This window comes from Pteronotus mesoamericanus, unplaced genomic scaffold (assembly GCF_021234165.1).
Source record: "Pteronotus mesoamericanus isolate MK-2021 breed Mesoamerican mustached bat unplaced genomic scaffold, CSHL_Meso_final contig_84, whole genome shotgun sequence".
Lineage (NCBI taxonomy): Eukaryota > Metazoa > Chordata > Mammalia > Chiroptera > Mormoopidae > Pteronotus > Pteronotus mesoamericanus.
The window spans coordinates 4,801,278-4,827,217 of NW_026555267.1; the positions used below are offsets into that span (position 1 = coordinate 4,801,278).

General features: G+C 42.1%; 1 protein-coding gene across 1 annotated transcript in view; it reads left to right on the top strand.

Annotated features, from left to right (window-relative positions):
- Positions 1 to 594: 594 nt before the first annotated feature.
- The window catches only part of TOM1L1 (target of myb1 like 1 membrane trafficking protein), a 47,468-nt gene continuing 22,122 nt past the window's right edge, over positions 595 to 25,940 (top strand). Inside the window, exons 1-7 of the mRNA XM_054585431.1 lie at positions 595 to 732; positions 2,907 to 2,991; positions 5,449 to 5,527; positions 13,078 to 13,227; positions 13,776 to 13,901; positions 15,425 to 15,529; positions 16,657 to 16,773. Coding sequence (XP_054441406.1) covers positions 675 to 732; positions 2,907 to 2,991; positions 5,449 to 5,527; positions 13,078 to 13,227; positions 13,776 to 13,901; positions 15,425 to 15,529; positions 16,657 to 16,773 — 720 coding nt within the window. The 5' untranslated portion in view covers positions 595 to 674. The remainder of the gene's footprint in view (positions 733 to 2,906; positions 2,992 to 5,448; positions 5,528 to 13,077; positions 13,228 to 13,775; positions 13,902 to 15,424; positions 15,530 to 16,656; positions 16,774 to 25,940) is intronic.

Genomic DNA, 25,940 nt, shown 5'->3' on the forward strand with positions numbered 1-25,940 from the left:
TCACCTGCAGCTTTAAAGGGCAAGAGACACACCTCCTATCTGGGATCTCTGGGGCGAAGGTGGGAGTAAATATTTGTAGTTTACTCAATTCATTCAGTGGTTAAATATGTATTTTGTGGGTGCCACTAACTGACCTACGCGTTTCATGTCCCTAATTCTAATAATATTCTTGAGATTTGTGTAATTAACCCCATATTTCTTTAGCTACATAGGGGAGCAAGAGGGACAGAGAAAAAGCAGCAATTTGCCCAGTAGGCGGCGGGATTAGAGGTGGGCTCTGTAATTCGCAGGCTGTGGTGCCGGGCGCCCCCCGGTTCCGCCGGCGCGAGAAGCCAACCTGGGTCGGGAGCGGGCGCCCGGTGTCCCTTCTCGCACGCCGGGGACACCTCCCATTGGTCCCACCTCGAGCGGGCAGCGCCTCCCCGCAAGTCCCGCGGGGCGCGCGGCAGGTGCGCGGCCACCCGGGAGCCCCGCCCTAGAGTCCCCGCCTCCGCTCCCTCTCCGGCAGCTGGGCGCCCCGCAGCGGCCGGGCAGATTGCCCAGCCTCCTCCCCAAGTCTGGGAAGCGTTCGGGCGGAGAGGAGGAGCTAGGGACACCGTGCGGGTGGAGACGAGAGCCGGAGAGCCGGAGAGCCGCGGAGGCGTTTTTCCTGGGCCCGGCTCTCTCCGGCTACCATGGCGTTTGCAAAGAGTCACCGGGATCCCTATGCGACCTCCGTGGGCCACCTTATAGGTAAAGAAGCGCGCGGGGAAGACGCCCGGGCAGGCTTTAGGGACTGGGGGGACCCTTCCCGTTTGACTCCTTCTAGGCCTGTGGAGGACAGAGTTGGTCCAAGTTTGAGAAAATACTTCCCCTCCCCCTGCAACTTTCCCAGGGCGCCCGCATTCCACCCGGCGCCTTTGAAGCATTTCTTTACGGCTGACTCTTTCTAGAACCCCATCCTCAGAAATCTGCCTCCTTGTTTATGCCTCCTGGGAAGCAAAATCTAACAGGTGAGCCACGTGTGGGATTCAGGTGTGCAGTGTTTGGGCCTCTCCAAGGAGACGGCTTAAACCTCTCTGCCACGGTTAGTCCTAAAGTATGTTCGTTCGAAGGCACAGCACTGCTATGACCGGTTTACAGAGGAGGACATGGGTCAGGGAGGCGAAGTGATGTCACCTCACGATGAGACGCAGGTCCCTTCAACTAGTTCTCCCTGGCACCAAGCCCCTACAACCTGAGTTACTTCTCTGTGTAAACAAGGAGCTCGAAAATGCTGCTGCCTAGAGTGCAGGAAGTGGGGAGGAGTGAAGCCGTCTGGAGTCGCCAGAGGCCTCTCAAGACATCAGGGACCGTGCAGGTGTCATTTCTCCTGTGGCTGTATCTGAAAACTGTCCGCAGGAGCCGATGGCTCCGTTCTCCTCCTCCTTGCTGCGGCCTTTGGGAACCAGGTGCGGCATCAGTGCATGTGATGCCGAGCCAAAGGCGATAATGTCAGGAGCTTAGTGGGGGCAGGCGGCTCAGTTAGGTGCCAGGTAACATGGAACACACCACTTAACCTGAACTTTAGTTCCCACATCATTATAAAATAAAATGATGCGAGTAACTGTCATTGAGGAGGAATGATTTCTAAGCGGTTGCTGGCTGTATCCCTGTTAGATAGTCAGTAAACTCAGCAGAAATGGATTCACATTGCATCTTCATAGGCTGATTCATTCTTTAATGCTGCCAATAATTACTGACTGCTTGGACTTGAATGAAGCAAAGGTAAGATCCGGTCTCAGCCCTCAGGGAATGCACAGTTTTGGAGGGAAGATGGGTATAGTTTTGTAGTGACTATAATATGGAACCTTTACAATACAAGAAAAGTGTACAACCACCCAAAACATGATAAGGGAGAAATTAAGCCATGGCTTTTGAAGGGTGAATAGGAGTTTTCTAGTAAGATGGGAGAAAGAACATAGAATGGAGAGCAAGGAATCTGGCAGAAGGAATGATGACAGTATGTGCCTAAGCAACATAAGATTGGTCAGGTTTGTCCAATGAGCGCCAAATTCAAAGAGCTCTTTTTCTAGATGGGAAGCATTTTCCCCAACCAAACTTGTATTCTTTCCATTTTAACTTTTTTCTTCATTCCCCCTAGGACTTGGTATTTTCATGATGCGGGATCTTCTCCTTTCTTGTAGAAAAGATGTTAAGTTCATTCAGGTGGAGTGTTCCTGTACCCTTCCCAGACAGCATTTCTATTCTTAAGGAGGATGTCTGGAGGGGGGAAAATATCTGAATGTTTAAACTGGCCTGGTACAACCTGGGTTAGTACAGGTTGTACCTATAGGAGTGACTTTGCTCGACTGCTAAAGGACACAGCCGATTTTAGTAGTTCTGATCTCTTTTTCTTCACACCTCCCCCAGGAGAATCAATGATTTTAAGAAACAAAGTGGCATCAAACAACTTTGATTTGTTAGTTATATGTTGCACTGGCTGTGTAGGCTTGCATAATTTCCTTAACTTCTCTAAACTTCTGTTTCATCATCCCGAACAGTGGGTTTTATGAAATTACATAAGCTAAAATACTGAGCATTACACACTTCACTTTGTAGGTAGCTGCTCAGTCAGTGCCTGTCCTCTAAAAAACAGGCAGGCAGATGGAGATTTAGCCGTCCTGGCCTAGCCTTGCAGCCAGGTGTTGTGCCTGCAGTCTTTATTAATAGGTCACTCATTACCGTTGCTACAACAGCACTCTGAACTTGGGTTCTGATTGATTCCTGAATTACTGGGAATTGCTCAGAAAAAAAATCTCTTTGCCCTTCGGTAATATAAACTTAATGGTACTTGCTAGCAAACCCCAGGCAGGTTATTTCAGGAAGACCAGACATTTTTCATTCTGTTGTAGCTCAGAGTCAACACAACAGCTTTTTCTTTGCAGAAAAGGCCACATTTGCTGGAGTTCAGACTGAAGATTGGGGCCAGTTCATGCACATTTGTGACATAATTAATACGGCCAACGATGGGTGAGTACAGAGTGTGCTTATTGCATTTGCCTCTGATAAGAAGTGCAGAATTATAGTGCATTTTCTCTTCCAAACCATTTTCTTAAAAAAAAAAAAAAAAGAAAAGATGTATTAACTTTTAGAGAGAGGGGAAGAGAAGGAGAAAGAGAGAGGGAGAGAAACAGGAATGTGTTCCTCTTGTGCTCCCCCTACTGGGGACCTGGCCTGCAACCCAGGCATGTGCCCTGACTGGGCATCGAACCAGCGAGCCTTTGGTTCACAGGCCAGGGCTCGATCCATTAAGCCAAACCAGCTAGGGTTGGTTTTCTTGTTGAAAGAGTGTTTTCATCCCCACTTAGGTACCCACTGCGTTTTGAAGACATGTCAGGTTGAAGTATTAGGAGAAATGCTTGTTTCAACATATTCTGTGTCTGAGAATCCACTATAACTGTTCTCCTCTTTGCCCTTTCCTTAATAGTTTCACATTTTGGCTCAAATTCCTTGTTTTTTAAGAAAGAAAAAAAATTAAGGGAGATTGTTTTCTGTAGGAACTTCTGTTCTGATTGCTGGTATTTTATGTTATCCCAACTAAAAAATATTACCAAGAAGCTAGTGGACTCCTGAGGTCACCATCTCTGGGCAGTTGTCATTGTAACCAGGAAATAATCTTGCAATCTTTTCTTTCTCCCTGTCACAAGACAGTATTTTTCCTCTGAAGGCCAACTTGCCCATGTTCATGCTATCTTCTTAAACGCCATGCTATCTTTTGTTATGCTTTTAAATGGCAGAGAATTGAAGTTTCTTTAAAAAAATTGTTAAGAAGACCAACTGGTGAATTTAGTCTGAATTACAGATTGTTATGAGGAATACAGTTCTGTTATTTTTACTGCGTATATTAAAGTGATAAGTGACAGCAAAAGAGATTTAGTATAGTTTATGTTGATGAAGAAAACATTCCACTTAATTATTGACTGTATCAATGGAAAGCACTTAAGGTTTGTACTTTAAAGTGTTTATGGTATTTTCTTTGTAGTCTTGTTTACTATATTTGGTTCTTCTGTGAATCTTTTTGTCATGATAATACTAATTTCTTCATAATACAAAAAATGAATCTTAAAGTCAATTTTTTTCCTTTTAAAACAGTATATTCTTTTAAACTTTTCAAGACTTTAATTCTAGATTTTAAATAGGATTTTTTTTTTAGAAATATAGAAAATATCTACATAATACTGTATTTTATAATAGTGGCAATTCCATGTAAGCGTATGTAATATTATATAATTATTATCATATAATAGAAATCTAACCATGCAAACATAAGGTAATATATAAAAAGGGTTTGTGTTTTTTTCAGTTTTATTAAGATATAAGTGACATATAACACTGTATAAGTTTAAAGTGTACAGCATAATGACTTGACATACATATATTGCAAAATGATTATTACCACAAGAAGTTTAGTTGACATCCCTCACCTCATGTAGATATAAAATTTTTTTCCTTGTGATGAGAACTTTCGCAGTCTACTCTCAGCAACTTTCAAATATGCCATACAGCAGTGCTAGCTATCATTATAGTCACCATGTTGTAGAATACATCCCCATGACTTATTTATCATTGGAAGTTTTTACTTTTTTGACCATCTCAAAGAAAACTTGGACCCTCTACTTAACACTACATAATTCCTCCTTTTATAACATAAAATTGTAGCATATCAGAAGTTGACCTAGTTAATCGTATTGCCTATAGGACGCTCAGGAAATACTAATAGTCTTGATCAAAATGGGTAGCTTTCATTGTTTTGGGAAATTGCATTTTCTGTGTATTGGTTCTGCACATTGATTGAGGCAGATGTGTATGAATACATTTCACAAGTATTCTAAGTCATATTCTTATGTAGATTTGTGTGACTAGTTAAAATTTAATTTTAAATAAACGTTTTTCAAAAATACATTTATGTGAGTGATGCATGAATCTCAGAGAAAATTTATGAAATGCAGATAAACATGTATTAAGAACCACAAATGACTCCATCACCCAACAAAAACTATAGTTAACATTTTAGACTGTTGATTCATAACTCACTTGTTTCGCTGTTAAAAGGTGATGAACCTTTTTTCCATGTCTTATTTATTATTCCATTTAATAAGGCATTTTGAAAAGCCAGAGTATTTCTTAGTAGGGTTTATGGCAAATTATCTGTTCAATCTCACAGTGTTGGATATAAACTCCTAGTTTTTATTGTAAACAGGGCTATACTAAATATTTCATTTGATTGTCACCAGGGGGTAGGTGGTATTGACTGCCTAGATGTCTGAGGACACAGGTGGGAGAGGCGTTGTCCAGGGTCACACAGCAGAGCCAAGGCCTTGGGCTTCTCCTCAGCCACCCTTCCTTTCACAATGCACGTTGCTTTTCAGAGACTCTTCATTTTCAGCTCTGCCTAAATTGATGATTATGTTGTATTTACTGCTGTAGGCCAAAAGATGCAGTAAAAGCTTTGAAGAAAAGGATTTCCAAAAACTACAATCATAAAGAAATTGAACTTACCTTATCAGTAAGTACTTTCATGTTATAATTAAGACTCTAGGATTTCCCAAGCTATAGTCACATTTTAGTTCTGGGTAAATATTCTGAGATAATTAATAGGTTAGCAGAAGGTTATTTACCATAGGAATTAAAACTGTTTATTGAGAATTACAGAATCAAGAGAATTTCGTTGATTATAATAGCATTTAATTCTGTGGAAAGAGTGTTCCTGGAAAATCAGGCTTTCCTGGTCAGGAAATGGGAACTGGTGGTTAAACTTCTAGGTACTGAGCTGATCAAAAAGTGCATGTGTATGTTCCAAGGAGGGTGGGAGGGGAGACAAGTCTTAAAAATGCTTCCCCATTAGCTTTGTATTGCACTTGAACACCTTTGTGGAATCCTGAGGTACAAGCAGCTCATTAAGTTTTAGCCATGTTCTGCTGCTTGTTGTAATTGGGAGAAGGTCCTTTGTTGATTTAAGTAGTTCTCCTGTGCGCTGTATTTCCTGTGAATCGGGCATGGACGCTTAACCTGTTAATCATTCCCCCCCCAACCCTTGGCCATATGACCTCTGCAGTCACTTTGGTGAGTTGCCCTTTTTACTTCAATATGTTTTGCAAGCCTTGCCTGCTGCCTGAGAGTGAGCTGTGTGGCTTCCTGCATGTCTTTGGGCCTCAGCCCAACCCCAGGCCGCTCTTGGTTCTGGCACTAATCAGCCCGCATCACGCTCCTCTTAGGGGCTTTGGGAGTGTCGATAAAGAGGGCCATGGGGCAGAGGTGAACACCGCTCCCGTTTCCTGGTTCTTCGTTACTTGGAGAGTTGCTGAAGGAGACACAGTCTTAATGTTGTTTTCACTAGACAACCACCATATGATCTCATTTATAAGTAGAATCTTATGACCAAAATAGAATCAGAGGCATAGAACATGGAACAGGCTGACAGTTGTCAGAGGGGAGGGGGGCAGTGGAGAGTGGTTGAAAGACGGTGAAGGGGTTCATCACACAAGATAGATGCATAACCCACGGACATGGACGACGGTGTGGGGACGGGCCGTTGGGAGTTGGGGGGTGAGCTGGGTGGAGGAGGGCAAAGGGGAAAAACGGGGACAACAGTAACAGTTGAAATGACAAAATATTTTTTAAAAGTGAGGCTATCACTGAAGAAACTCTTCAATTTGGGAGCTGAATGTAGTTTTAGAGGCAGTTTCTTCTTTCACCACCTTTCGGCTTCTCCCTTGTCCTTTGCCCATAGCGGCCACCTCAGGGCGGTCCCAGAGTGGAGGGAGCTCTGGAGAGGAGCCGGGCACGTCAGCAGTTGCGTCTGTGCCATGGGTCGCGGGTGGATGTAAACCTTTGCCCGACACCTGATTGATGCTGACAACCCTGTGAAATAGTTGTGTTATTAACTCCATTTCACAGATGGAGAAACTGAGACTAGTGAGATCACGTGATACTTTTCCATGCCAGATTTAAGTGGCATCGTCCTCAGATTCTACATTCCATGCCCTTGCCCCATACCATTTGTGTCTTAGAACAAATCATGCCCCTCAAAAGAATGGGCTCCTGTGGTTTGGGGGTTTTTTTCGTTTTTTCATGTTCTCAGAACTTTTGTTACTTTATTTCTCAATATTTTGTATTGGTTTCAGGTGTACAGATTGGTTATCAGACAATCACATACTTTACATAGTGTTCTCCTCAATATTTTTAGTACCCAACTGGGTCCAACCACAGTTGTTACAATATTATTGACTGTATTTACTGTGCTTTACATCCCCATGACTATGTTGTTCCCTTCGTGTCTTGAAGCCCTTCCTGCTTGGTGCAGAACCCATATATCAATGCATCAGATGTTGAATTAATGATTCAGTGCCCCACTGCCCCTGGTATTCAAGCACACTCAGGGCTAACGGAAGGTACTGCAGAATTTAGGTAGAAACATACAGCTTTGGAATGGAGTGGATCCAGAATATCTCAAGGCTGCCAAAGGTTAGGAGACTTGAGTGAGAAAGATAAGGGCAGAAGATGAATTTATGCCACTTTCTATATTTTAGTGTGTGGTATTATTTCAACTTCTTAAAGAAGTGTTTTCTCTTCTTTGTTGTACCCAGCCTACTCAACCGTTTCTCTGGTTGTTTCTTACCTCTATTGCCTTATCTTTCTCCACATGGTTCCTTCCTTCTGAGGATGAGGAAGCTGGGTTATTCCAGAGTGTTGTTTCTTCTGACCCTTCTGGCCCTTCATTTCGCTTTGGGTTCCCACTCCTCCTTCCCTTCTGATCTTTCAAGCCTTACTACCCGCTAGCAATCTGTTCCTGCTACCTGTTCCACCTCAGGTAACTGTACTTCCTCCGCCTCATGATTTCCACACCAGTACCTGGGAGCACATGAATCTAAAACCTGTGCCAAAACAAAGGTGAAAGTCACAGGGCAAGAGCCCGAATAGCCCCTCATTGTTAAGATAGGGTTCATTTCACTATCTGCTTCGTGGATTTCCTTTAAGTAAGCCTTTGACTCTTGATAGCTCCTTTCAGATTTCCCCAAGTTGTATATTTAGTGGCCCAGTGACCTCACCTCAGACTATCACTGCACTGCAGAGGTGTGTTTAATATTCTTAATATTGACTTTAATATTGTTAAGCCAAACTTGACTGTGATCAAAATTAGTCACTGAAGGCACCATCTAATGTGTGTCAAAGGCAATTATATGTTTACTGATAAACTCTCTTAAAAATGAATCCCCATATATGACATTTCCATTTTATTACCGGAAAGTGATGAGAGGATGTCAGAGTCAATTATAAATGTTTTTAATATCATCCGTCGTTTGGGTTCTCCACGGTCTTACAAGCCGTGATTGGGTCTTCCACGGGATAGGACTAGACTGTGATTTTCTACTGTCATTTGGTGGAGCAGTTTTGTCAAGAAGTTTTGTTTTTTAAAAAGCATTTTGTTACCAGGTTTTATAACTCTTAGGCTAGTCTTTTCTTGAATGAATCAATAAGTCTCAGCAAGATCTTATTGTCAAATGGAAAGTAGTTGAACAGGTTTCTGGGAATCAATTAATAGGCCTTTGTGGAGCATTCCCACCCCTAGGTGGTGAGCTCTGGGGGCTTCAGAATTAGTGTAAAATGTGTTTATTCCTCTCAGAGCTTGCTGTAGGGAGAGCTCAGCCACTAGGGTGACCATACCTCCGTGTGGTTCTTCAGCTCTGGTTGGCTCCAAAGCCTGGTTTGCTGTGCTTGGTATAAACATTATGAGAACTAAAATTAACCAAGTAGCTCTTTTTTTTTTTTTTTTTTTTTTTTTTTGTCTAGCTTCTCGAAAAAGAATACTTATATCAGCAATCAGCACATTCTCTCCTGATAGAAAATTACCCATGGAAGCAGGTGATCAAAATAGTTACCATTTAAACAAACAAACAAAATAGAAACAGAATTATAGATACAGAGAACAAACTGGCAGCTGGCAGAGGGAAGGGGGCTGGGTGAAATAGGTGAAGGGATTCAGCAAACAGAACAAAAAGAACCCTCTCAGACAGAGATGCCAATATGGTGATTACCAGAGGGAAAGGGGGCTGGGGGCAGATAGAAGAGGGTAGAAGGCGGGGTAAATGGATGGAAGGAGACTAGAGTTTGGGTGGTGAGTACACAATACAATATACATATGATGTATTATAGAATTGTATGCCTGGAACCTATATAATTTTAGTAACCAATGTCACCCTCATAAATTCAATAAAAATACTTTTAAAAATAGTTATAATTTATTGAGGTCCTGCTATGTGTCAGGCTGTTCATACACATATTTTATTTCAGCCTTACAAGGGGTCTCTAGAGGGAAGCGCTCAGTTTGTAGGTCAGGACACTGAAGCTTAGGGTAAGGATGCCCTGAAGCTTGATTTGTTCAGCCCAGTGCAAAGGTCGGCGCACTCTCTGGTCTCCCTTGGTCCCCTGACTCCTAGGTTCTCTATCCCACCTCAGATTAGGGTTTCTCGGTGGTAGGATTGCCAACGCTAGGTTATGTAAACACAACCTTCACACATAAATTGTATGAAAGCCCAATTTCAAAATATGTAAAAGCAACATATTTAATATTTCCAATTTGCCACACTAGGTTTTCTTGTTTAAGTGGGCTGGGTGCATGTGAAGAAGGTGCTCGTGACATCGTGAGAGGTGATGCAGAAGTAATCAGTCCTGAAATTCTACATTCCAGTCAGCAAACACAAAGGGCATAATTTGTGTCCTCCAGGTGATAACGTTCCCAGTGTTTTCCAGTGACTCTTTGATTTTTCTACAGGTAACCTCCTGGGAGTGTTACCTGTTACAATAAAATCTTGGTGCTCCAAAGCTAAAAATTGGTTTGCCGACTGTTTAGCAAGAAATTCTCCATTCATTTAACCATTAGGGAAAGTGAGACTTGGAGGATGAAGTAGTTCTATAGATTCTAGTTGAACCGGCGGCATTCCTCTCAGCGTTTCACCTAAGAAAACTCATAGTGTATCAAGCAGAGAGTCATTTCTTATTCAGCTTTTCCACTTTTTTCCCTACGTAATTTGCATTAAGATAGCGTCATCTAAATATGTTTTGGATTTTTTTTTATTTTCCTTTGCCTTACATGTTTTCCCTGTGTTTCGCATAGCCGCGTGTGCTCAGCTTCCGTACCTTCTGATTGCTTTCTTAGCTATGTTGCCCTTAAAACTACAGCTTTCAGCCCTGGCCGGGTTGTTCAGTCGGTTGGAGCGTCATCCTGTACATCAAGTTTGTGGGTTTGATTCCCCAGTTGGGGTGCCTGTAGGAGGCATCCAGTCTATGTCTGTCTGTCTGTCTGTCTGTCTGTCTGCTCTCTCTCGCTCTCTCTCTCTCTCTCATCCTCTCTTGCCAAAATTAATGAACATATCCTCGGGTAAGGATAAAAAAATCTACAGCTTTCCTGCCTTCTTCATTGTGTACTGCTGTTAAAGTGACAGTATACAGAGCATAGTGTAAAGTCAATTTTCAGGGCTTTTTTCCTGCAGAGATGGTTATGCCTATCCTGGTCACGTAACGGTTTCTGTGACCGCTCTAACTTAAAAGATAGTATCATGGAAACTAGAGAGTTAATTTTGGTTTTAGGTCACTTTTAGAAATTTGCTTTCTGCATGCAGTTCTTCAATACCAACCCTTTCTTTCTTAGCCTGACTTCTCATATTTCTTTATTAAATATTAGGTTTTTTTCCCTCAAGGCAACTAAGGGCCTCACTAATCAACAAACCTAGCTGCCTTTTTCTCAGTCCGTATTCTTAACTGTTTGACACACCACCCTCCTGGAGACTACCCTCCTTTGACTTTCCTGAATTTATATTCTCTTTGTTTTATGCTTCCATTTCTGTGGGTTGCCCTTCCATTGCCTTTATTGAGTTTCCTTTGGAGGTGATGGGGGTAGAACTCTCTTGAATGAGATTGGTGCCCTTATAAAATGAGTCTAACAGGTGAACCCCATGGTTGCCGACATTCCCCCCTCTGCTCAGCGTAGGCAGTTTTGATTTTTAGCTGAACACTCTTCCCAGACTCCAGCAGTGCATGTCCAGCTCTCAAGCCGGCATCTCTACTTGAATATCCTACCATTCCTTATGTCTTCATCATCTTGAGCTGCTATAATAAATGTATCATAGACTGGGTGGCTTAAACAACAGCTATGAAATCCAAAATCAAGGTGCCGGCACATCCGGTGTTGGTCGAGCACCCACTCTCTGGCTTGGGGGTGGCTACCTCAGTCTATCCTCTCATGGCCTAGAGCCAGATCGTCTCTCTCAGTCCATGTTATAAGGGCACTAGTTTCATTCATGAGAGCTCCACCCTCATCACCTAATTAGCTACCAAAGGCCCCAGCTCCAAATACCATGACATCAGGCATTAGAGACGTCAACGTCTGAGTTTGGAAGGGACATAAACATTCAGTCCCTAGTACTTTTAAACTCAAAACAGATCATTTTTACCCTAGACCAGTCATATCATCCCGTCCACTTCCCAGTGTCCATCCAGGGTGCCATCAATCTCACACAGAATGACAGCGAGGAACATTTCAGTTGTTGAAAGGTCTTCCTTCATAATTGTCATGTCTTTCCTTGCTTTGCACCCACATCATCCTGGTTTAGGCCTTTCTGCGTCAGTCCTGTGCTGATGAGTCCCTGCTGGATTTCTCCATCATTCCAGGTTCTTCTACCTTCCAGTTCGCTTTGTAGAGTGCGGCCTGAAACCTTTCTTGAGTATTACTTTGGCCCATTAACCTTTCAAGTTCAGGATGGCGATGTGAAGGTGGCATAGTAACAAGAACCCTTCACTGCCACACAAATTTCTCTCTGGTCTGGATGAGTCTCCTCCAGGCTCGATATCTACCCTACCTCCTCAGGGTCCCCAACTTGCCTCACAAAGAAGCCTCTACAGACTGAACTACTAATTTTCCTCTTCACAATCCATATGTCTTGTCACCTGTGTATGTGTGGGTAAACATTATTCACATGTTTAGAATATAGCTGTACACTCATTTTTAAACTATTTTTCAGAGCCCAGTTTAGAACCAGCCTTTTCCAAAAGTCTTAAGTACCTGGCCCTAAATTATCACATATGTCCATACAGGTCTATAACTGAGGGTAACTATGTAATTTATCATCCAGACTAGCACACTTGTTTGTTTGTTTACTTTAATATTTTTTTATTGAATTTATTGGGGCAGAACAGGACACTTTTGACAGGGAAAGAGAGTATCATCATTAATAAAGCCAGGTCAACAGGAATCGACCAGGACTTCTCTGGAAATTGGGACAAATATCACCCTTTCTAAAGCCAATGTATTTTGTTTCTACTTCCCATTTGGTTCCTTGAATTATTATTAATGCTCTTGTAAAAATCTGTCATCTAAGCCAGTGATTTCCACTGATGTGCAGCAAGGATTTTTAAAACATGCAATACCTCACTAGTCAGGGGCACGGACCTCTTTTCCCTTAGGTTGTCAAATAAAAAAAATGATGGCAGCCAACGCAACAGTAGCCATCCAGTATGAATACCCTGTCTTGAACCATAAATACATAGGTCATTTGATGGAGCTGCATCTCATCGATCACGTCACATAAGAGGTTGTGTCTGATTGGTTAATTTTTGGTACCAGAAATCCTTATTTACAAGTATAGGGACGAGATTTTTTTAAAAGGTACTTAGGAGCAAAAAGGGTAGGTAAGTAGTAGTAGTAGTAGTAGTAGTAGTAGTAGTTTGTAGTAGTAGTAGTATCTCAAACAAAATTCTATCTATTTTTTGTCAGGTTGGCAAAAAATATATTTCTTGGTGTGCTGCAGAATTTTAGTAATTAGCATATGTGTGCCATGAGATGAACAAGGGTGAAAATCGCGGCCGCAAGCAGTTACATTATTCCTTATACTTCCTCACGTTCCCAGAACCTCACATGTTGCCATGTGTTTTAGTAGACACCAAATTCTGTTTGTTCATTAGAGTGCAGGTAGAAATTGCTACTTAGCAATTTTTACCTTATATTTATGAAGTGATTTTTCCCAAAGAAATTTAGTGTTTCTTTTTTTCTCTCTAATTTAGCTTATTGACATGTGCATGCAGAACTGTGGTCCAAGTTTCCAATCTCTGATTGTGAAGAAGGAATTCATTAAAGATAGTCTAGTTAAGCTGCTGAATCCCAAATACAACTTGCCATTAAACATTCAGAATAGAATTTTGAATTTTATTAAGGTAAGTTTCTTGGATGCTTTCTACAATTAGAGATTTAATTACGTACCAATTGGTTTAGTGATCTTTTACAAACGTAAGATTGAGCCAGAAAGCACTTTACTCTTTTATATTCTGTGTAATAATATTTTTTTGTCATTGGATGGTGACTTTTTTCCCTAAAGAATTTGTAGTCATTTTCCTACTTTATTTCCATTTCTATTTCATCAATGTCAGGTAGGAGAGAGAGTGATGTGTGCATTCATTTTGATGTGAAAATTGTGTCTGAAATAGGTAACTGACTACTTTTAAAGTTATTTTACAAAAGAGCTACTGATGCTGTTTTCGAACATGTCTATTAATTCTGGATTTAGTACAACAAAAAACAATCAATAGTACCTATTCCAGGTTTTCATTAAAATGTTGAGACATGGGAGTCGATCTCTGAAAATGTACGGTTTGTCCTTGGCATTCAGAGGTAGCTTTCCCTTTCTGAGTAAGGTCCATAATCGTCAGTCTCTCATTTTCTGTTACCAGCTTAAGAATTGTTTTGGTTTTGCTGTTGTTTTCAGACGTGGTCACAGGGTTTCCCCGGAGGTGTGGATGTAAGTGAAGTGAAAGAAGTGTACCTCGACCTGCTTAAGAAAGGGGTTCACTTTCCTCCCTCAGACTCAGAGGCTGAAACAACAGAACGAGAGGTAGGAGGTCTCTTCTTTGACTCATGTCAAGTTAGTGTATTACATGGATTTTTTTCCTCATTGAAAGGGAAAACCCTTGCTCTATTCAACATAAGCAAAAAGATGAATTTATTAGAAGGAGATTGCAGTATCTCATAGAATAACTAAGCCATGAGAACTTTGGGGTTAGCTGGATCTTTTGAACAACCATGAACCAAGCGCTCAAATGCCTCGTTACTCATCTACTTCTATATGATCATCAGCTTCATTCTTCTCTTTCCTGGCAGACCAGCTTCTTCCACAGAGTGGATAACACAGCTCCCAAATTTTCATGTGGCAGCTTTAGCTTTTTCAGAGTCTAAGTCAAAAAACTTGGGAGAAGGAAACCTGGGTCCTTTTTCTATTTCTACACAAATCAACAGAAGTCATGTAAGGACATGACATCATGCTCCAGATAGAAATCATTTGGCTATAGTAGAGGACAGGGAAGCTTTCAAAAGAAAGGGTTGGTGCTAGATAAGGGTGTTTACTGTAGGTAGTCATGTAATATATTTGTTTATTATTAATACTATGTAAGAGGGTTTCTAGATATTCACATGTTATTCTCACATCTGTGAATAGGTTTCAAGGTTTTGAGCTATGGCACTTTGAGTGGCTATTTATAATTCACCTCCTAACTTTCTGTAATTTCCAAAATGCAAAAACAGTAGTTCTTTCCTTCTGTAGACCGATGAGCCCTGCCTTGGTGGAATAAGCAACACCAGGAGTCCTCACGTGGAGGCTTTATTCTGAGGGCCAGCTCTTCTACTCATGTGGCCATTTGCCTTCCGTCCCACTCTTTTATCTGCCTGTGAGCCTACTTGCCACATCCCTTTTGGTCTTTCTTCCAAGTCACAGTGCAGGAGTAGGCTAGAATCTTGCTATTCACTTGAAGTGTGATTTGGGGTAGAATCTTTAGTCTATCCTGGACTCAATTAGAATCTCACTTTTACAAGACTTCTGGGTGATGTCTCTGCACCTTCACATTGAGAAACACTGGCCTCCAGCCCTGTGCTTGGGCTCTCCACCCAAGGTTGGAAATGGAGCATCCGTTCAGGGAGGTGTTCATTGGCGGAAAAGGAGATGCTTTGCCAGCCGCGGCCTAAAAAGACTTGACACAAATTGATCTACCATTTGTTTTTAACAACCCAGAAACAGGGTGGCAGGAAGCTCACATGGCAGTTTGTCTTGTAGAGCTTTGTTTAAAAAAAAAAACAAAAAACAAAAAAAAACTAAGAGCATTTTATTAAATTTTAAATCAATCAATAATCATAATAGCCACCTTTTATTGACGAAATACTCTATGATGGGCATACCATTTTCTTAGTATACTGTTCTCAAACTGCTGGTCAGTTTGGACATTTGATGGTGTACTCTGAGCTGACACCCTCTGCCCTGGACTTTGGTTGGGAGAAAGTGATCGAGTCATCTGAATGGAAAATACGAGGCTTGGGGTGTTTATGTTAATAAATGTTAAATAATATTTCCATATTTCATATTGATAGATGACTCAGGTCTCATCAAATCCACCAACATGTGTTCCTAGTGCACCAGCTCTTTCTTCTGTAATTGTTCCCAAGAACATGACTATTACGATGGTCCCAGAACAGGTAACAATAGCAACAGCTGAATTTATTGATGCCTTTTTCTAAGTTCTAAGCGGTTTGCGTACAGTGGATTCTTTTTAACCGTGTGATGAGGTGGGGGTGCACCGTCATCCTCATTGTGCAGAGGTGGGGCTTGGAGCTTGCTGACACTGTGGGACTTCCAATGGTTCACTTCTGAGTGAACTTAATCCCATGGATTCTGTCTGACCCTAAAGCCCAAGCTCTTAACAGTTCTGCTTGGCTAGTGGCTTTTGTGTCTTTGTGGAGGTTGGGCTGGCAAATGGATCTTGTGTCAACTGGCTGATTTCTATGGTTTTTGAAAGGGCTGTCCAAACGCTGTTTCAGAAACCTCAGTAAGTAGCAGACTTACTGCTAGTATTCATTGTACTAACTGAACTACTTTTACATGGTTGTCTATATCCATTTAGCAGAGGTCCAGATGAGCAATTATTATACAGGGTGGGGCAAAAGAAAGCTAACGGTTCTTTCTGTGGAAAATAATCCAATAATTAATAAATAACAGTGCAATAAACTCTGTATTTCATTCACTTACAACTGTAAACTTACTTTTGCCCCACCTTGTATGAAGGTCTTTTCTGTCCTCCTTTAAGGGAATCATCATTGAAAGACTTTGTAGTAATATTCCGCATTATATAAAAATCCATGCAGTTAATTTCTCTTAAAATTTAATCCAGGAAGAAAAAAATGTGTTTCTCTTTTTTATCCCTTCCCTAATATTATGAGAACTATAACGCCTTTACTTATTTATTTTTTCCCCCCATCAATTGCCAAGAAACCCAAATTAACATTTTTCTATTTTGTCCAGTCCCTGGTATAGCCACCTTCCCCTGTCCCCATATTGTACCTAATCTGATTTTCCTACCTTTATTTTTAATGTCCCTAGAGCATATTTTTGGATTTATTACAAGAGATCTTTAAGTCCTTTTAGGTGATGGATTACACATTTGTAAAATGTATATTTTTTATTAATTAAAATATAAATTTGAAAATACTAAATTTTACGAATACATTCTCTCTTCTAGTAAATGTCCCCTAAGACAAGGAAACAATGTAGCCATTCTTTATGTGTCACTTTACTTGCTGACTGGCGACTGTGCTGCTCTCTACAGATTGGAAAATTGCTCAGCGAGTTGGATATGGTGAAGATGAATGTGAAAGTGATGTCCACCATATTGATGGAGAATATTCCTGGAGCTGAAAACCGTGAAGACATAGAGCTTCTGCAGGTGGAATGTGATTTCAGAGACAATCAATCCCAGTGTCTTTTAAAATTACTCTCTAAACTTAGGGCCTTAGAGGTGAAAAAGACTTTAACATTGACTATCTAGTCCATCCTCCTGCATCTTCAATTGATTTCTAAACTTAGCAAAAAAAAAAAAAAAAAAAAAAAGATGCAAGGGTGACTTTTTCAGAAATGCAATAGTAATTTAGACATGCTCCTTTGCCTTTTGCAACAAATAATTTACCTCATTTAATCATTAATAGCCTTGCTCACATACAATCTCTTCTTATTCTCTAATAGTGTTAAATGTGTAAAAGTTGCTTGTATGTTCAGCCAGTCAATCAATATTGAGTAACTACAGTGTGGTAAAGAACTCAGAAATGAGGAGGCTGTCCCAGCCCTCAAGGAACTTGGTTTTGTAAACCACAGTTTAATAAAGTGTTACAGGTACTGTGCTGATCTGTCTCACACAGTGGGATGAGGGCTGGAAGCAAGGAGAGAGGTGAGGTTTTTGGAAAGCTTCCGACAAAGGCAGTACTCACGCTGGAGGAAAAAGCGGGCAGCGCCCTCGGACCTGCAGGAGCAGACGAGAGCACCGGAAGCAGTTAGTTCATTGGTACTGAGCGGTGGCCCTCCCAGACCTTTTGCTACGTCTGTATATCCATGCCCTTTACCTTTTCCCTCTAATGGTTTGTTCTAATGATCAGTTGGAAGTTCTAGCACACTAACATACTAATGTTAACATACTAATTCTAGAAGCAGGTAGAAAAAAACATCAGTTTATAAATCTTCTCCAGTAAGTTAAGAACCTTATCCTATTTCTACTTTCCTCAGATTCCAGTGCGATTTTTCTTTGCTACCTTTCCTTGAATTTCTCAGATGGTTAGCACATAACATTTTTCTTAATCATTGCTTCTTAGGGCAGCACACTGTAAATATTTCCTTGCTCCACAGTGCTCCTTGTTTCTTCATGGATGTGCTTCCTCCTCTTATCTTTCCGAGGATGGGAATTATTTTTTAAAAGTGCTCTTCCATGTCCTCTATGGATGCTCAGTTTTGGGGTGCAGAGTCTTCTGTCCATCACCTGTTTCACTTGCCTTCCTCAAATATCCGGCTGTGTTGCTGATTGTGAGCGCAGTTTTACGGTAGACTCCCTGGCGGCTGGGCTGCGTTCTCTGTGACTCAGCTCTTGCACACGAGGGGAAGATGCAGTTACTGCAGCTTGTGCTTGAAACTGGTTTCCAAGAATGTGGAATTGGCCTGGGATGATGCTGAGTGGGATATCTTGGTAGCTGGTTTTCTGAGTTGCATGCTTCCTACTTCTCCTGCATGCCATTAGCAACTGGAAATCATGCCCTTTGTTTCTCTCTCAAGCACTGCTCGCACCTAAAAGCAGCTATCCTGGCTCAGCTGTCTGGTCTCACGTTGGGAGAGGGGCATGAGCAGGCGTTGTCTTGCCTGCTTGTTTCGCTGCAGTACCTCGGCCAAGGCGCCTGGCAGCTGCCCCTCACGCTGTCGTATTCTGCTTCCACCGTCTCCAGGCACAGAGCAGCCTGCCTTTTCCTTCCCCGTTCTGTGGCAGAGCACACTGCGGGCAGTCTGGCATGTTCCCTAACCCAGGAATCAGCAAATTGGCCAGTGGGCCACATGCAGGCCTCAGGCTCTTTTTGTGTAGTCTGTGAACTCAGAATAGTTTTACATTTTTCAAGGGTTATTTAAAGGCGAGGGTTCATTTCTCAAGCTATATTTCTGCAAACCTACCCCCAGCGACTACTCAGGAGTGCATAATACATTTTAAGGAACTCCTCACCACCTCCTCTCATTATTAAAGGGTTTGAGTTTGTGGTATCTCTCAGGCACATAGGGATGAGCAGAGGATTTAAAAGCACAGCTTGGGAGTGTATAAAGTTCCTGGTGAGGAGTGCTGAGGTCTGGTCTGTACAAGTGACTGAGGGCCTTTTACGCCATGCCAGAGTGGGCTTCACCCTCGTGGCGGAAAGGAGACATCTGAAAGGCTGTATAGCCAGGTAGAGTCTTAGAAAGATTTGTCTAATGAAAGTGACATGATAACATTCTGGGGAAGCAAGAAAATCCTCTAGGACATAGTTTCAGGCAGCATTTCCTGCTCGTCTTCTGCTTTATTCTAATGGGGAAATGACATCTGTGGTCAAATAAGTTTACAAAACCAATTGCCTACTGTATTCCTCCTCCTGGAGTTCATAAAACCCATTCATGTCGGAAGGGCTTTAAGGGTCTGTGTTTGATCCAACACTTACAAACTGATTTAACGAAAAAAATCTTCATTTGCTGAGTACCTGTTAATATCCTACAGGACATCAGAGTAATGTACCTTGAGAGAAACAAATCAATATTTTACATCAGTGGCATTAAGTATATTACTTTTAGAATATTTTACTTAGGAACAGTATATAATTCTGCTTAGGATTCCTGGGGTGTCCGCCTTGGGCAGGGCAGTTACTGTCATTAGGCTTAGTTTATGTATGTGTAAAATGAAGAGTTAAGATGATACTCAGTAAACAAAAAGGATATCCTATTTACATAGGAGGTTAAAATTAATTATTAGAATTGCAATAGAGTATTGTTTTTTAAAAATCCAAAATGGAAGGCCTTTACAGATACAAACTTTGTGGCTCCTGATGTTTAACAAGCATGTCAAACTAAAATGTAAAATTAAATATCAAAGTAAAAGGGTATGTGGCAGATGTTTTTCAAAAATGGCCACACTCCATTTAAATATGCAAATCCAGCTTTATATTTTAGGCCGTCCTGGAGTACACTGCAATGCCTTTTTCTGTCAGGCTTTAGGTGCAGATGTTTGATTGAGTTTTTTAAGGATAATGCTAATTTGTTGGTTGCTGTTTTGATGCCAGAGTTTAGGGCTGTGTGTTGCCTTGAATTGTAAAGAGACTTGGGTTGTAAATCAACATTAGAATACTACTCATGGCCAATTCAAGTTGAATGGGTTCTGGCATCAGATCAACTTGTCTCCAAAGACTATTAAACATGAACTTTATTTTTCTTTCTATGCTTTTTGTTAAAACACATGGAAATCTGGTGTGGGGAGTGCTCGTCTTAAATTCTTTTGACAAATATTTAACCTTTTTGGTAATCGAAATAGCCTTATAAAGAAAATTAATTCTCTGCTCACAACCCTTCTGACACCTTTGTGTGAGGTTTCTTCCCCTCACTTAAACAATTCTGACACTAATTGTCCAGAGTTAGCACAGATGCTGCAGATTAAGGACTCAGTCCCCCCAAAGCCACCCCCCCTTCAGACACTAATCACAAGTGCTGGGCCCCCAGACAACTTGCACCTGCCTCATTGGGCTACAAAATCAGGGGTTCCCACGACTCCCTGCTCAGGCTCAATAACTTGCCAGAATGGCTCCCAGTATCCAGAGAAATTCTTTACCTCCTATTACTGGTTTATTATAAGGGATGCAAATGAACAGCCAGATGAAGAGGTACACAGCGCTGAGCCTGGAGGGGTCAGGAGCTTTGGTCCCCATGGAATTGGGGTGTACCACCCCCCTGGGGCCTGGATGTGCTCACTGACCCAGAAGCTCTCAGAACCCCTTTATGTAGAGTTTTGCGGGAGAGTCCAGTATGTAGACATGGGTGACTTAGTCATTGCCCTTGATGATTAAAGCAGCCCCCAGCTCCTCTCCTCTCCCTGGAGGTCAGGGATGGGGAGAAAGTCCCAACCCTCTAATCACGGGGTTGGTCTCTGGCAACAAGCCTCCCTCTCCCAAGAATCACCTCATTAGCATAAAGTCTAGTAGCTGAAGGGAGCTTAATATGAATGACAAAAGATGCTCCTCACCCCTACCACTCAGGAAATTCCAAGGGTTTTAGAATTTCTGGCCTGGGACCTGGAGTTGAAGACCCAATCTGTATTTCTTATTAGATCACACTATCGTATCTCACGAGGGCCCATAAAAAAATTGGTGAAATCTTCTATGGCGATAGAGGACAAGGAGCCTATCTGATACGAGGATATTAAAAATGAAGTCAGCAAAGATAGACTGTGGAGAAACAAGAGCAATTCTTTAGTACTTTTTCAGGGGTTCTCTCACACCTGTCTGAACCTCCGTATAGCGCTAGCTCCCTGCCTGGCCTCCCCCATGTAACCAAAGGGGCTTTTGGAGGCTTTGGTGTGAGCCTGACCAGGACATCAAGGTGGGAGGCAGTGAGGGCACCCTGACAGGGAACATCCCAAGGGCATATTCTGAGGGTAGGAGTGCATATGAAGGAGTCAAACAAGTATCTGAAGCCAACTCCACGTGAGTTGTGGAACAGACACCTGTTTCTTTCTCCAAAACCAGCTAATAACCAGTTTTATTTTTAAGCTCACTAAAATTATAAACTTACTTCCTCTTTGTTCCCCAAATCCCATTGAAATGATAGAAGAAATATGAAAATAATAAACTCCCTTGGATTGTGGAAGAGCCTAGACAGGCACTCAGGAGACCAGAACAGTGAGAAGACACAGTATCCAATAACATAGGTGGGATCAGACTAACGGAGCAACCCACAGACTCACTCCGGCCAAAGAGACTCTTCCCAAGTGACTTTCCCCAGAGGAAGCCCTACAAACCTCAAGGTCGGAGTAAAATGGCATGGGTCTTGGATAGACACACAGAGGTGAAAACAGCTGCTAACTAGGAGCAGGGACTTTCTGGCGTGGCTGTTGTTGACTGAAAGATGTCTAGCCTACAGAAAAGTTTCATAAGAGTTTATCTGAGGCAAAATTTTGAAGACATGCCCAGAAACAAAATCTTAACAGATTGAGAAAATGCTTCAGAGAATGGCAGTTTTGGGGGTTTTTTTTCCTACATTTAGAATCAAAGGAGAAAATGTAAGGAAGGTATATGAAATGCATATTGAAATTGCATTAACAAGATAGCATTAACAAGGTAGATTAACAAGGTGAGAAAAAAGCATATACCTTTATACCATATAACAAGGGGGGAAACCAGAAGAATTGGAAAAAAGCAAAATGGAGAAATGATTCTTTTATATCAGTGGGTACAGGGTAGTTAATACTCAACAGTCACAGTATATAGAGATGGTATTCGGGGAACAAGGTGACGGTGGAGGGTCCTCTGTTCTCCAGCTCTGGTGCCTGCAGTTGTGCCATTGGAGGTCTTGGAAAGAAAATTACCCTGATGTTTCAAATGTGTTATCCTAGATTCATAAGAACAATGGGCAGAGCTCATTTCAGGTCAGAACTGACCTTTGCAAAGGAAGCTAGAGGCTTGGGATGTGACTTCCTGCTGTGGCCTGCCTGGTTAGGAATGAGCAGACCATCCTGTGTGGTCCCTTTTGGTCATTGAACTTGTCGGGCTTGCCACGTGGCCCCCCTACGCTTGTCAGGTTTATTACGTAGCCCCTCTTTTGTTCACACTGTAAAGGACAGAGAAAGGACTGTCCTCCAATTAATAGTGGGTTTCCAAAGAACTAGAAACCTCATCAGTCACAAGAAAAAGGACCGGCGCTCACTAGGGACTTTAAACATGGAAGGCAGGGCATCTCATTCCTAGAGATGAAGATGGCTGTTAGAATTCTCAAGAAAAAGACTTAGTTTCCTTCTCTTCCCGAAAGTCAGGGCTGGACACCATTTTCCTTTGTGGTTATATAGTGAAAGGGAATCTTTGTTTTTTCTACTGTTCAAGTCAGCACTATCCACACAGACCAGTTCTCCTGCACCAGCTGGGAGTCTAACAATATGACTCAGTTCTGACACGGGCTCCCTGGAGTTAGCATCAGACCCACAGGTTCAGGACTGAGCCCCAAGAGGCTGCACCACTTCAGGTGCCTACTGCAAGGCTGGGCCTTCTGTACTTCTGACCAACCAGCTATAAATCAGGCATTTCCAAGACCACCTGGGGTTTGGTAATTTGCTGGAATACCTCGCAGAACGTAGGGGGACACTTATATTTACCAGTTGGTTATAAAGGGCATTACAAAGGATACAGATGAATAGGCAGATGAAGAGGTCCAGAAGGGTTCTGAGGACGGGAGCTTCTGACCCCATGGAGTTGGAGTACCCCACCCTCCCAGCAAATGGATGTGTTCGCCAACCCAGAGGCTCTTCGAACCCCATTGTTTATGTACTTTTACAGGGGTGTAGGGGTCGGGAACAGGCCTCCCCCAAATATGCCACTTTTGCATGTGAATTATTTTGAACTGAAGGCAAATCAAGACCTTGTAGGCTCATGAGAAACTTTACCTTTCCCTTAAAAAATATAAATTAGGGGTCTTGCCCGTAATAAGGCATTACTGGCGACGATGTTTCATGACCTATCTCGAGGGCAGGGAAAACATCTAATTACAGAATATCTGCCCTTTTTATCCATAGTGCATGCCCTTCTCCGGGGTCCAACCATATGGGCCACCTTCCTGTTCCCCGGACACACTGAGTTCATTCTGGCCAGGGAGCTGTTTCAACCTTGACTCCAGTCCCGTCTTCTAATGACCAGCTTTTTCTTGTCATTCCGGTCGTACTATGTCACCTGCTCTGGGAGGCCTTGTCTGACTCCTCACTCTGAAGTCAGACCCTTTCCTGTCGCATCCCCATTTCATTCGCCAGTGAGCACTCTGTCACTTTTCTTGAATTTTTGTTCAGCCGTGTTTGTCTACTAGCACGGAAGCTCCACAAGGCTTCTCTTTACTGCTCAGGTTCTGGCTCCCTGCTGTAATCACTCAGTGGAAATATCTTCACTGTGTTCATGTACTGTACTTAGATTTTACGTGGCTTAAAATCTTTATCATGGGTATGAGTTAGAGACTTTACCTTCATTTATTTTTTCCATTTAGATGGCTGGTTGCCTAAATTACATTTATTAACAATTCATACTGTCTCCTCTAATTAGAATTAATACAAGGATGTCTTTCCAGAGGCTGTTCTCATGTTTGATTGATTTGTCTATTCCTGCGTTGTTGTTATACTATTTTAATTACAATACTTTGCGTTTTCATGTCTTATAGGGCTTATCAGTTATTAAACAGCATGCTCAATTTGGGTCATTTGAAGAGCTTAATCAACATACTATTTAGTGAGATATCACAGGATCAGAGAAACCACAGGAGGTAGTTCACTACCCTGGGCTATTAACTAATATTCCTCAATAGGCAAGAAGGCACTTTTGCCAGAACTCAAAAGAAGCAATCATGTGGAGAAGGCGCCCTTGGGAGCAGTGGTGCTTTTGGTGGAAACAGTGAAAGGAATAAATATCCAGACTTCACTCTCCTCCTTTCTCCCATGTTCTGCCAGTGTGCCCTGTTGCTGAATCCAGTCAGAAGGGAGAAGGCAGGGGATCTGGTGACATGTTCCAGGCCAGTCCCCAGGGCAGAGAGCAGGGCCAAAAGGGTGGACAGTGCATCTGGAGGACTAAAGAAAGGTAGTCAGCACATAGGAGCAGTCCCGACTCAGTAAGTCCTTGGCCCTGCTTGTGTAGAAGACCACTGGTCATTGCGTTAATGCAATTTGTGAACATTACAACCAACCTCTAAACTTGGAATTGCTTCCCACTTGTCTGTTGGTACCTACCTCCTAGTTGCTGTTCTGTTCTTTTGGAACCCATTCCGCCTTGTTTCCTTTCATCAGAGAGCCAGTGTACTTACTTGGAATCCCCAATTTGTTCTCCAGTCCATGCTGAATGGTTAGATCCTGAAGCTCTGCTAATTAACAGGGCTCTTGCTCCTTGTTAGGCTCTTAGGCGGTAAAGCTATTTTGCATAGTAAACACCTTTCCCCACCACCATGTTGCCTGTGGAGCTTCACTACAGGGGGTAGGGGAGGCAGAGAGAGACTGGATTTTGTTTTAGTTTGCCGAGTGGAGTACAATGCAAAGATCCTGAGGCTGCATCCCATCTAGTGAGTATAGCAATGAGTTAAGAGTGCTGCTCTGGTCACAGGAATGAAGTGTTGCTGCATGTGTTCTTGGCATTTGCTTTCTTGGCCTCGTGCACTTGGCTTCGGACCACCTTACGCTGACCTTGAATAGCTGACTTTCCCTGGTACTTCCCATTTTAGTCTTTCTTATCTTGTTTTTGCCTAGCTCCAGTAGGACAATGAAAAAATAGAATGTTTTTGTCTTCTGTAGAATAAGGTGAACTCTGATTTTGAAAGTATGACTAGAGAAATCCTTACTATAACTTATTAGAGATGTTTAAAATCATGTGACTGTAGAATATGACCATGTAAGAGTAATTTACAAGCAGTTGAGGGGGGAAAAAAACAACTGAGAGGAAAATAAAAAGTCGGCCTCCCCGATCACTCTTACTTTACCATTCAGAAGCGTAAGAGTGGAAGGGGCTTTCACTGTCATTGGGTCCATCTGTCTTCCTTTATATGTTAGGCCGCATTTTCAGAAAGGGGTTCATTTGCTCACACAGTGGCAGGGGATGGGGCTGGAGTGAAAATTTCCTTCTCTTGAGCTTACGTTCTATCCATTCTACCATGCTTCTCATGTTGAACTCAGGATTAACTTTCTAGTAAAGATGGTTATCCTGTTGTCTTTTATGTGGATATATGTTATCTCTCTAGTTAGGATAGAAGCAACTTGAAGGCAGTCACTAAGCCCTATATTTCTAAATCCATACAACTACGCATACTTAGAGTACATGCTTTGTATTCTAGAATTTATGAGTGAGTTCATTAAATGTATCTTGAACAGACCAATGCTCTTTGTTGAAGAATCAATGACTTAGGACTAAAGAAGGGCTAAGGAGTTACTGAAGACAAAGGCTTTCAGTAAGCAAAAGGTTGACAATATTTGTCCTGGCCAGCGTGGTTGGAGCATCATCCCATAACCAAAAGGTTGCAGGTTTGATCCCCGCTCTGGGCACGTATAGGAGGCAACCAGTCAATGTTTCTTTCGCTTCCTCTCTCCCCACAAGCAATGGAAAAAAAAGTCATTGGGTGAGGGTTAGGAAAAAATGTTGACAATATTTATAGCTTGGACAAAGTCAGAAGGGTTATAATGAATGGATGATCTTCTTGAGGATTATTTTGACAATTAACTTGTCATTCATTTGCTGAGGACTGCCTAAGGCAAAAAAGACTGCCTGAGCAAGTTAGGCTGGGAAATGTTCAGTTTTAGGGTGTGGGGGTTAGTTTTCATTTTGAGCAGATAGAGATGTTCTC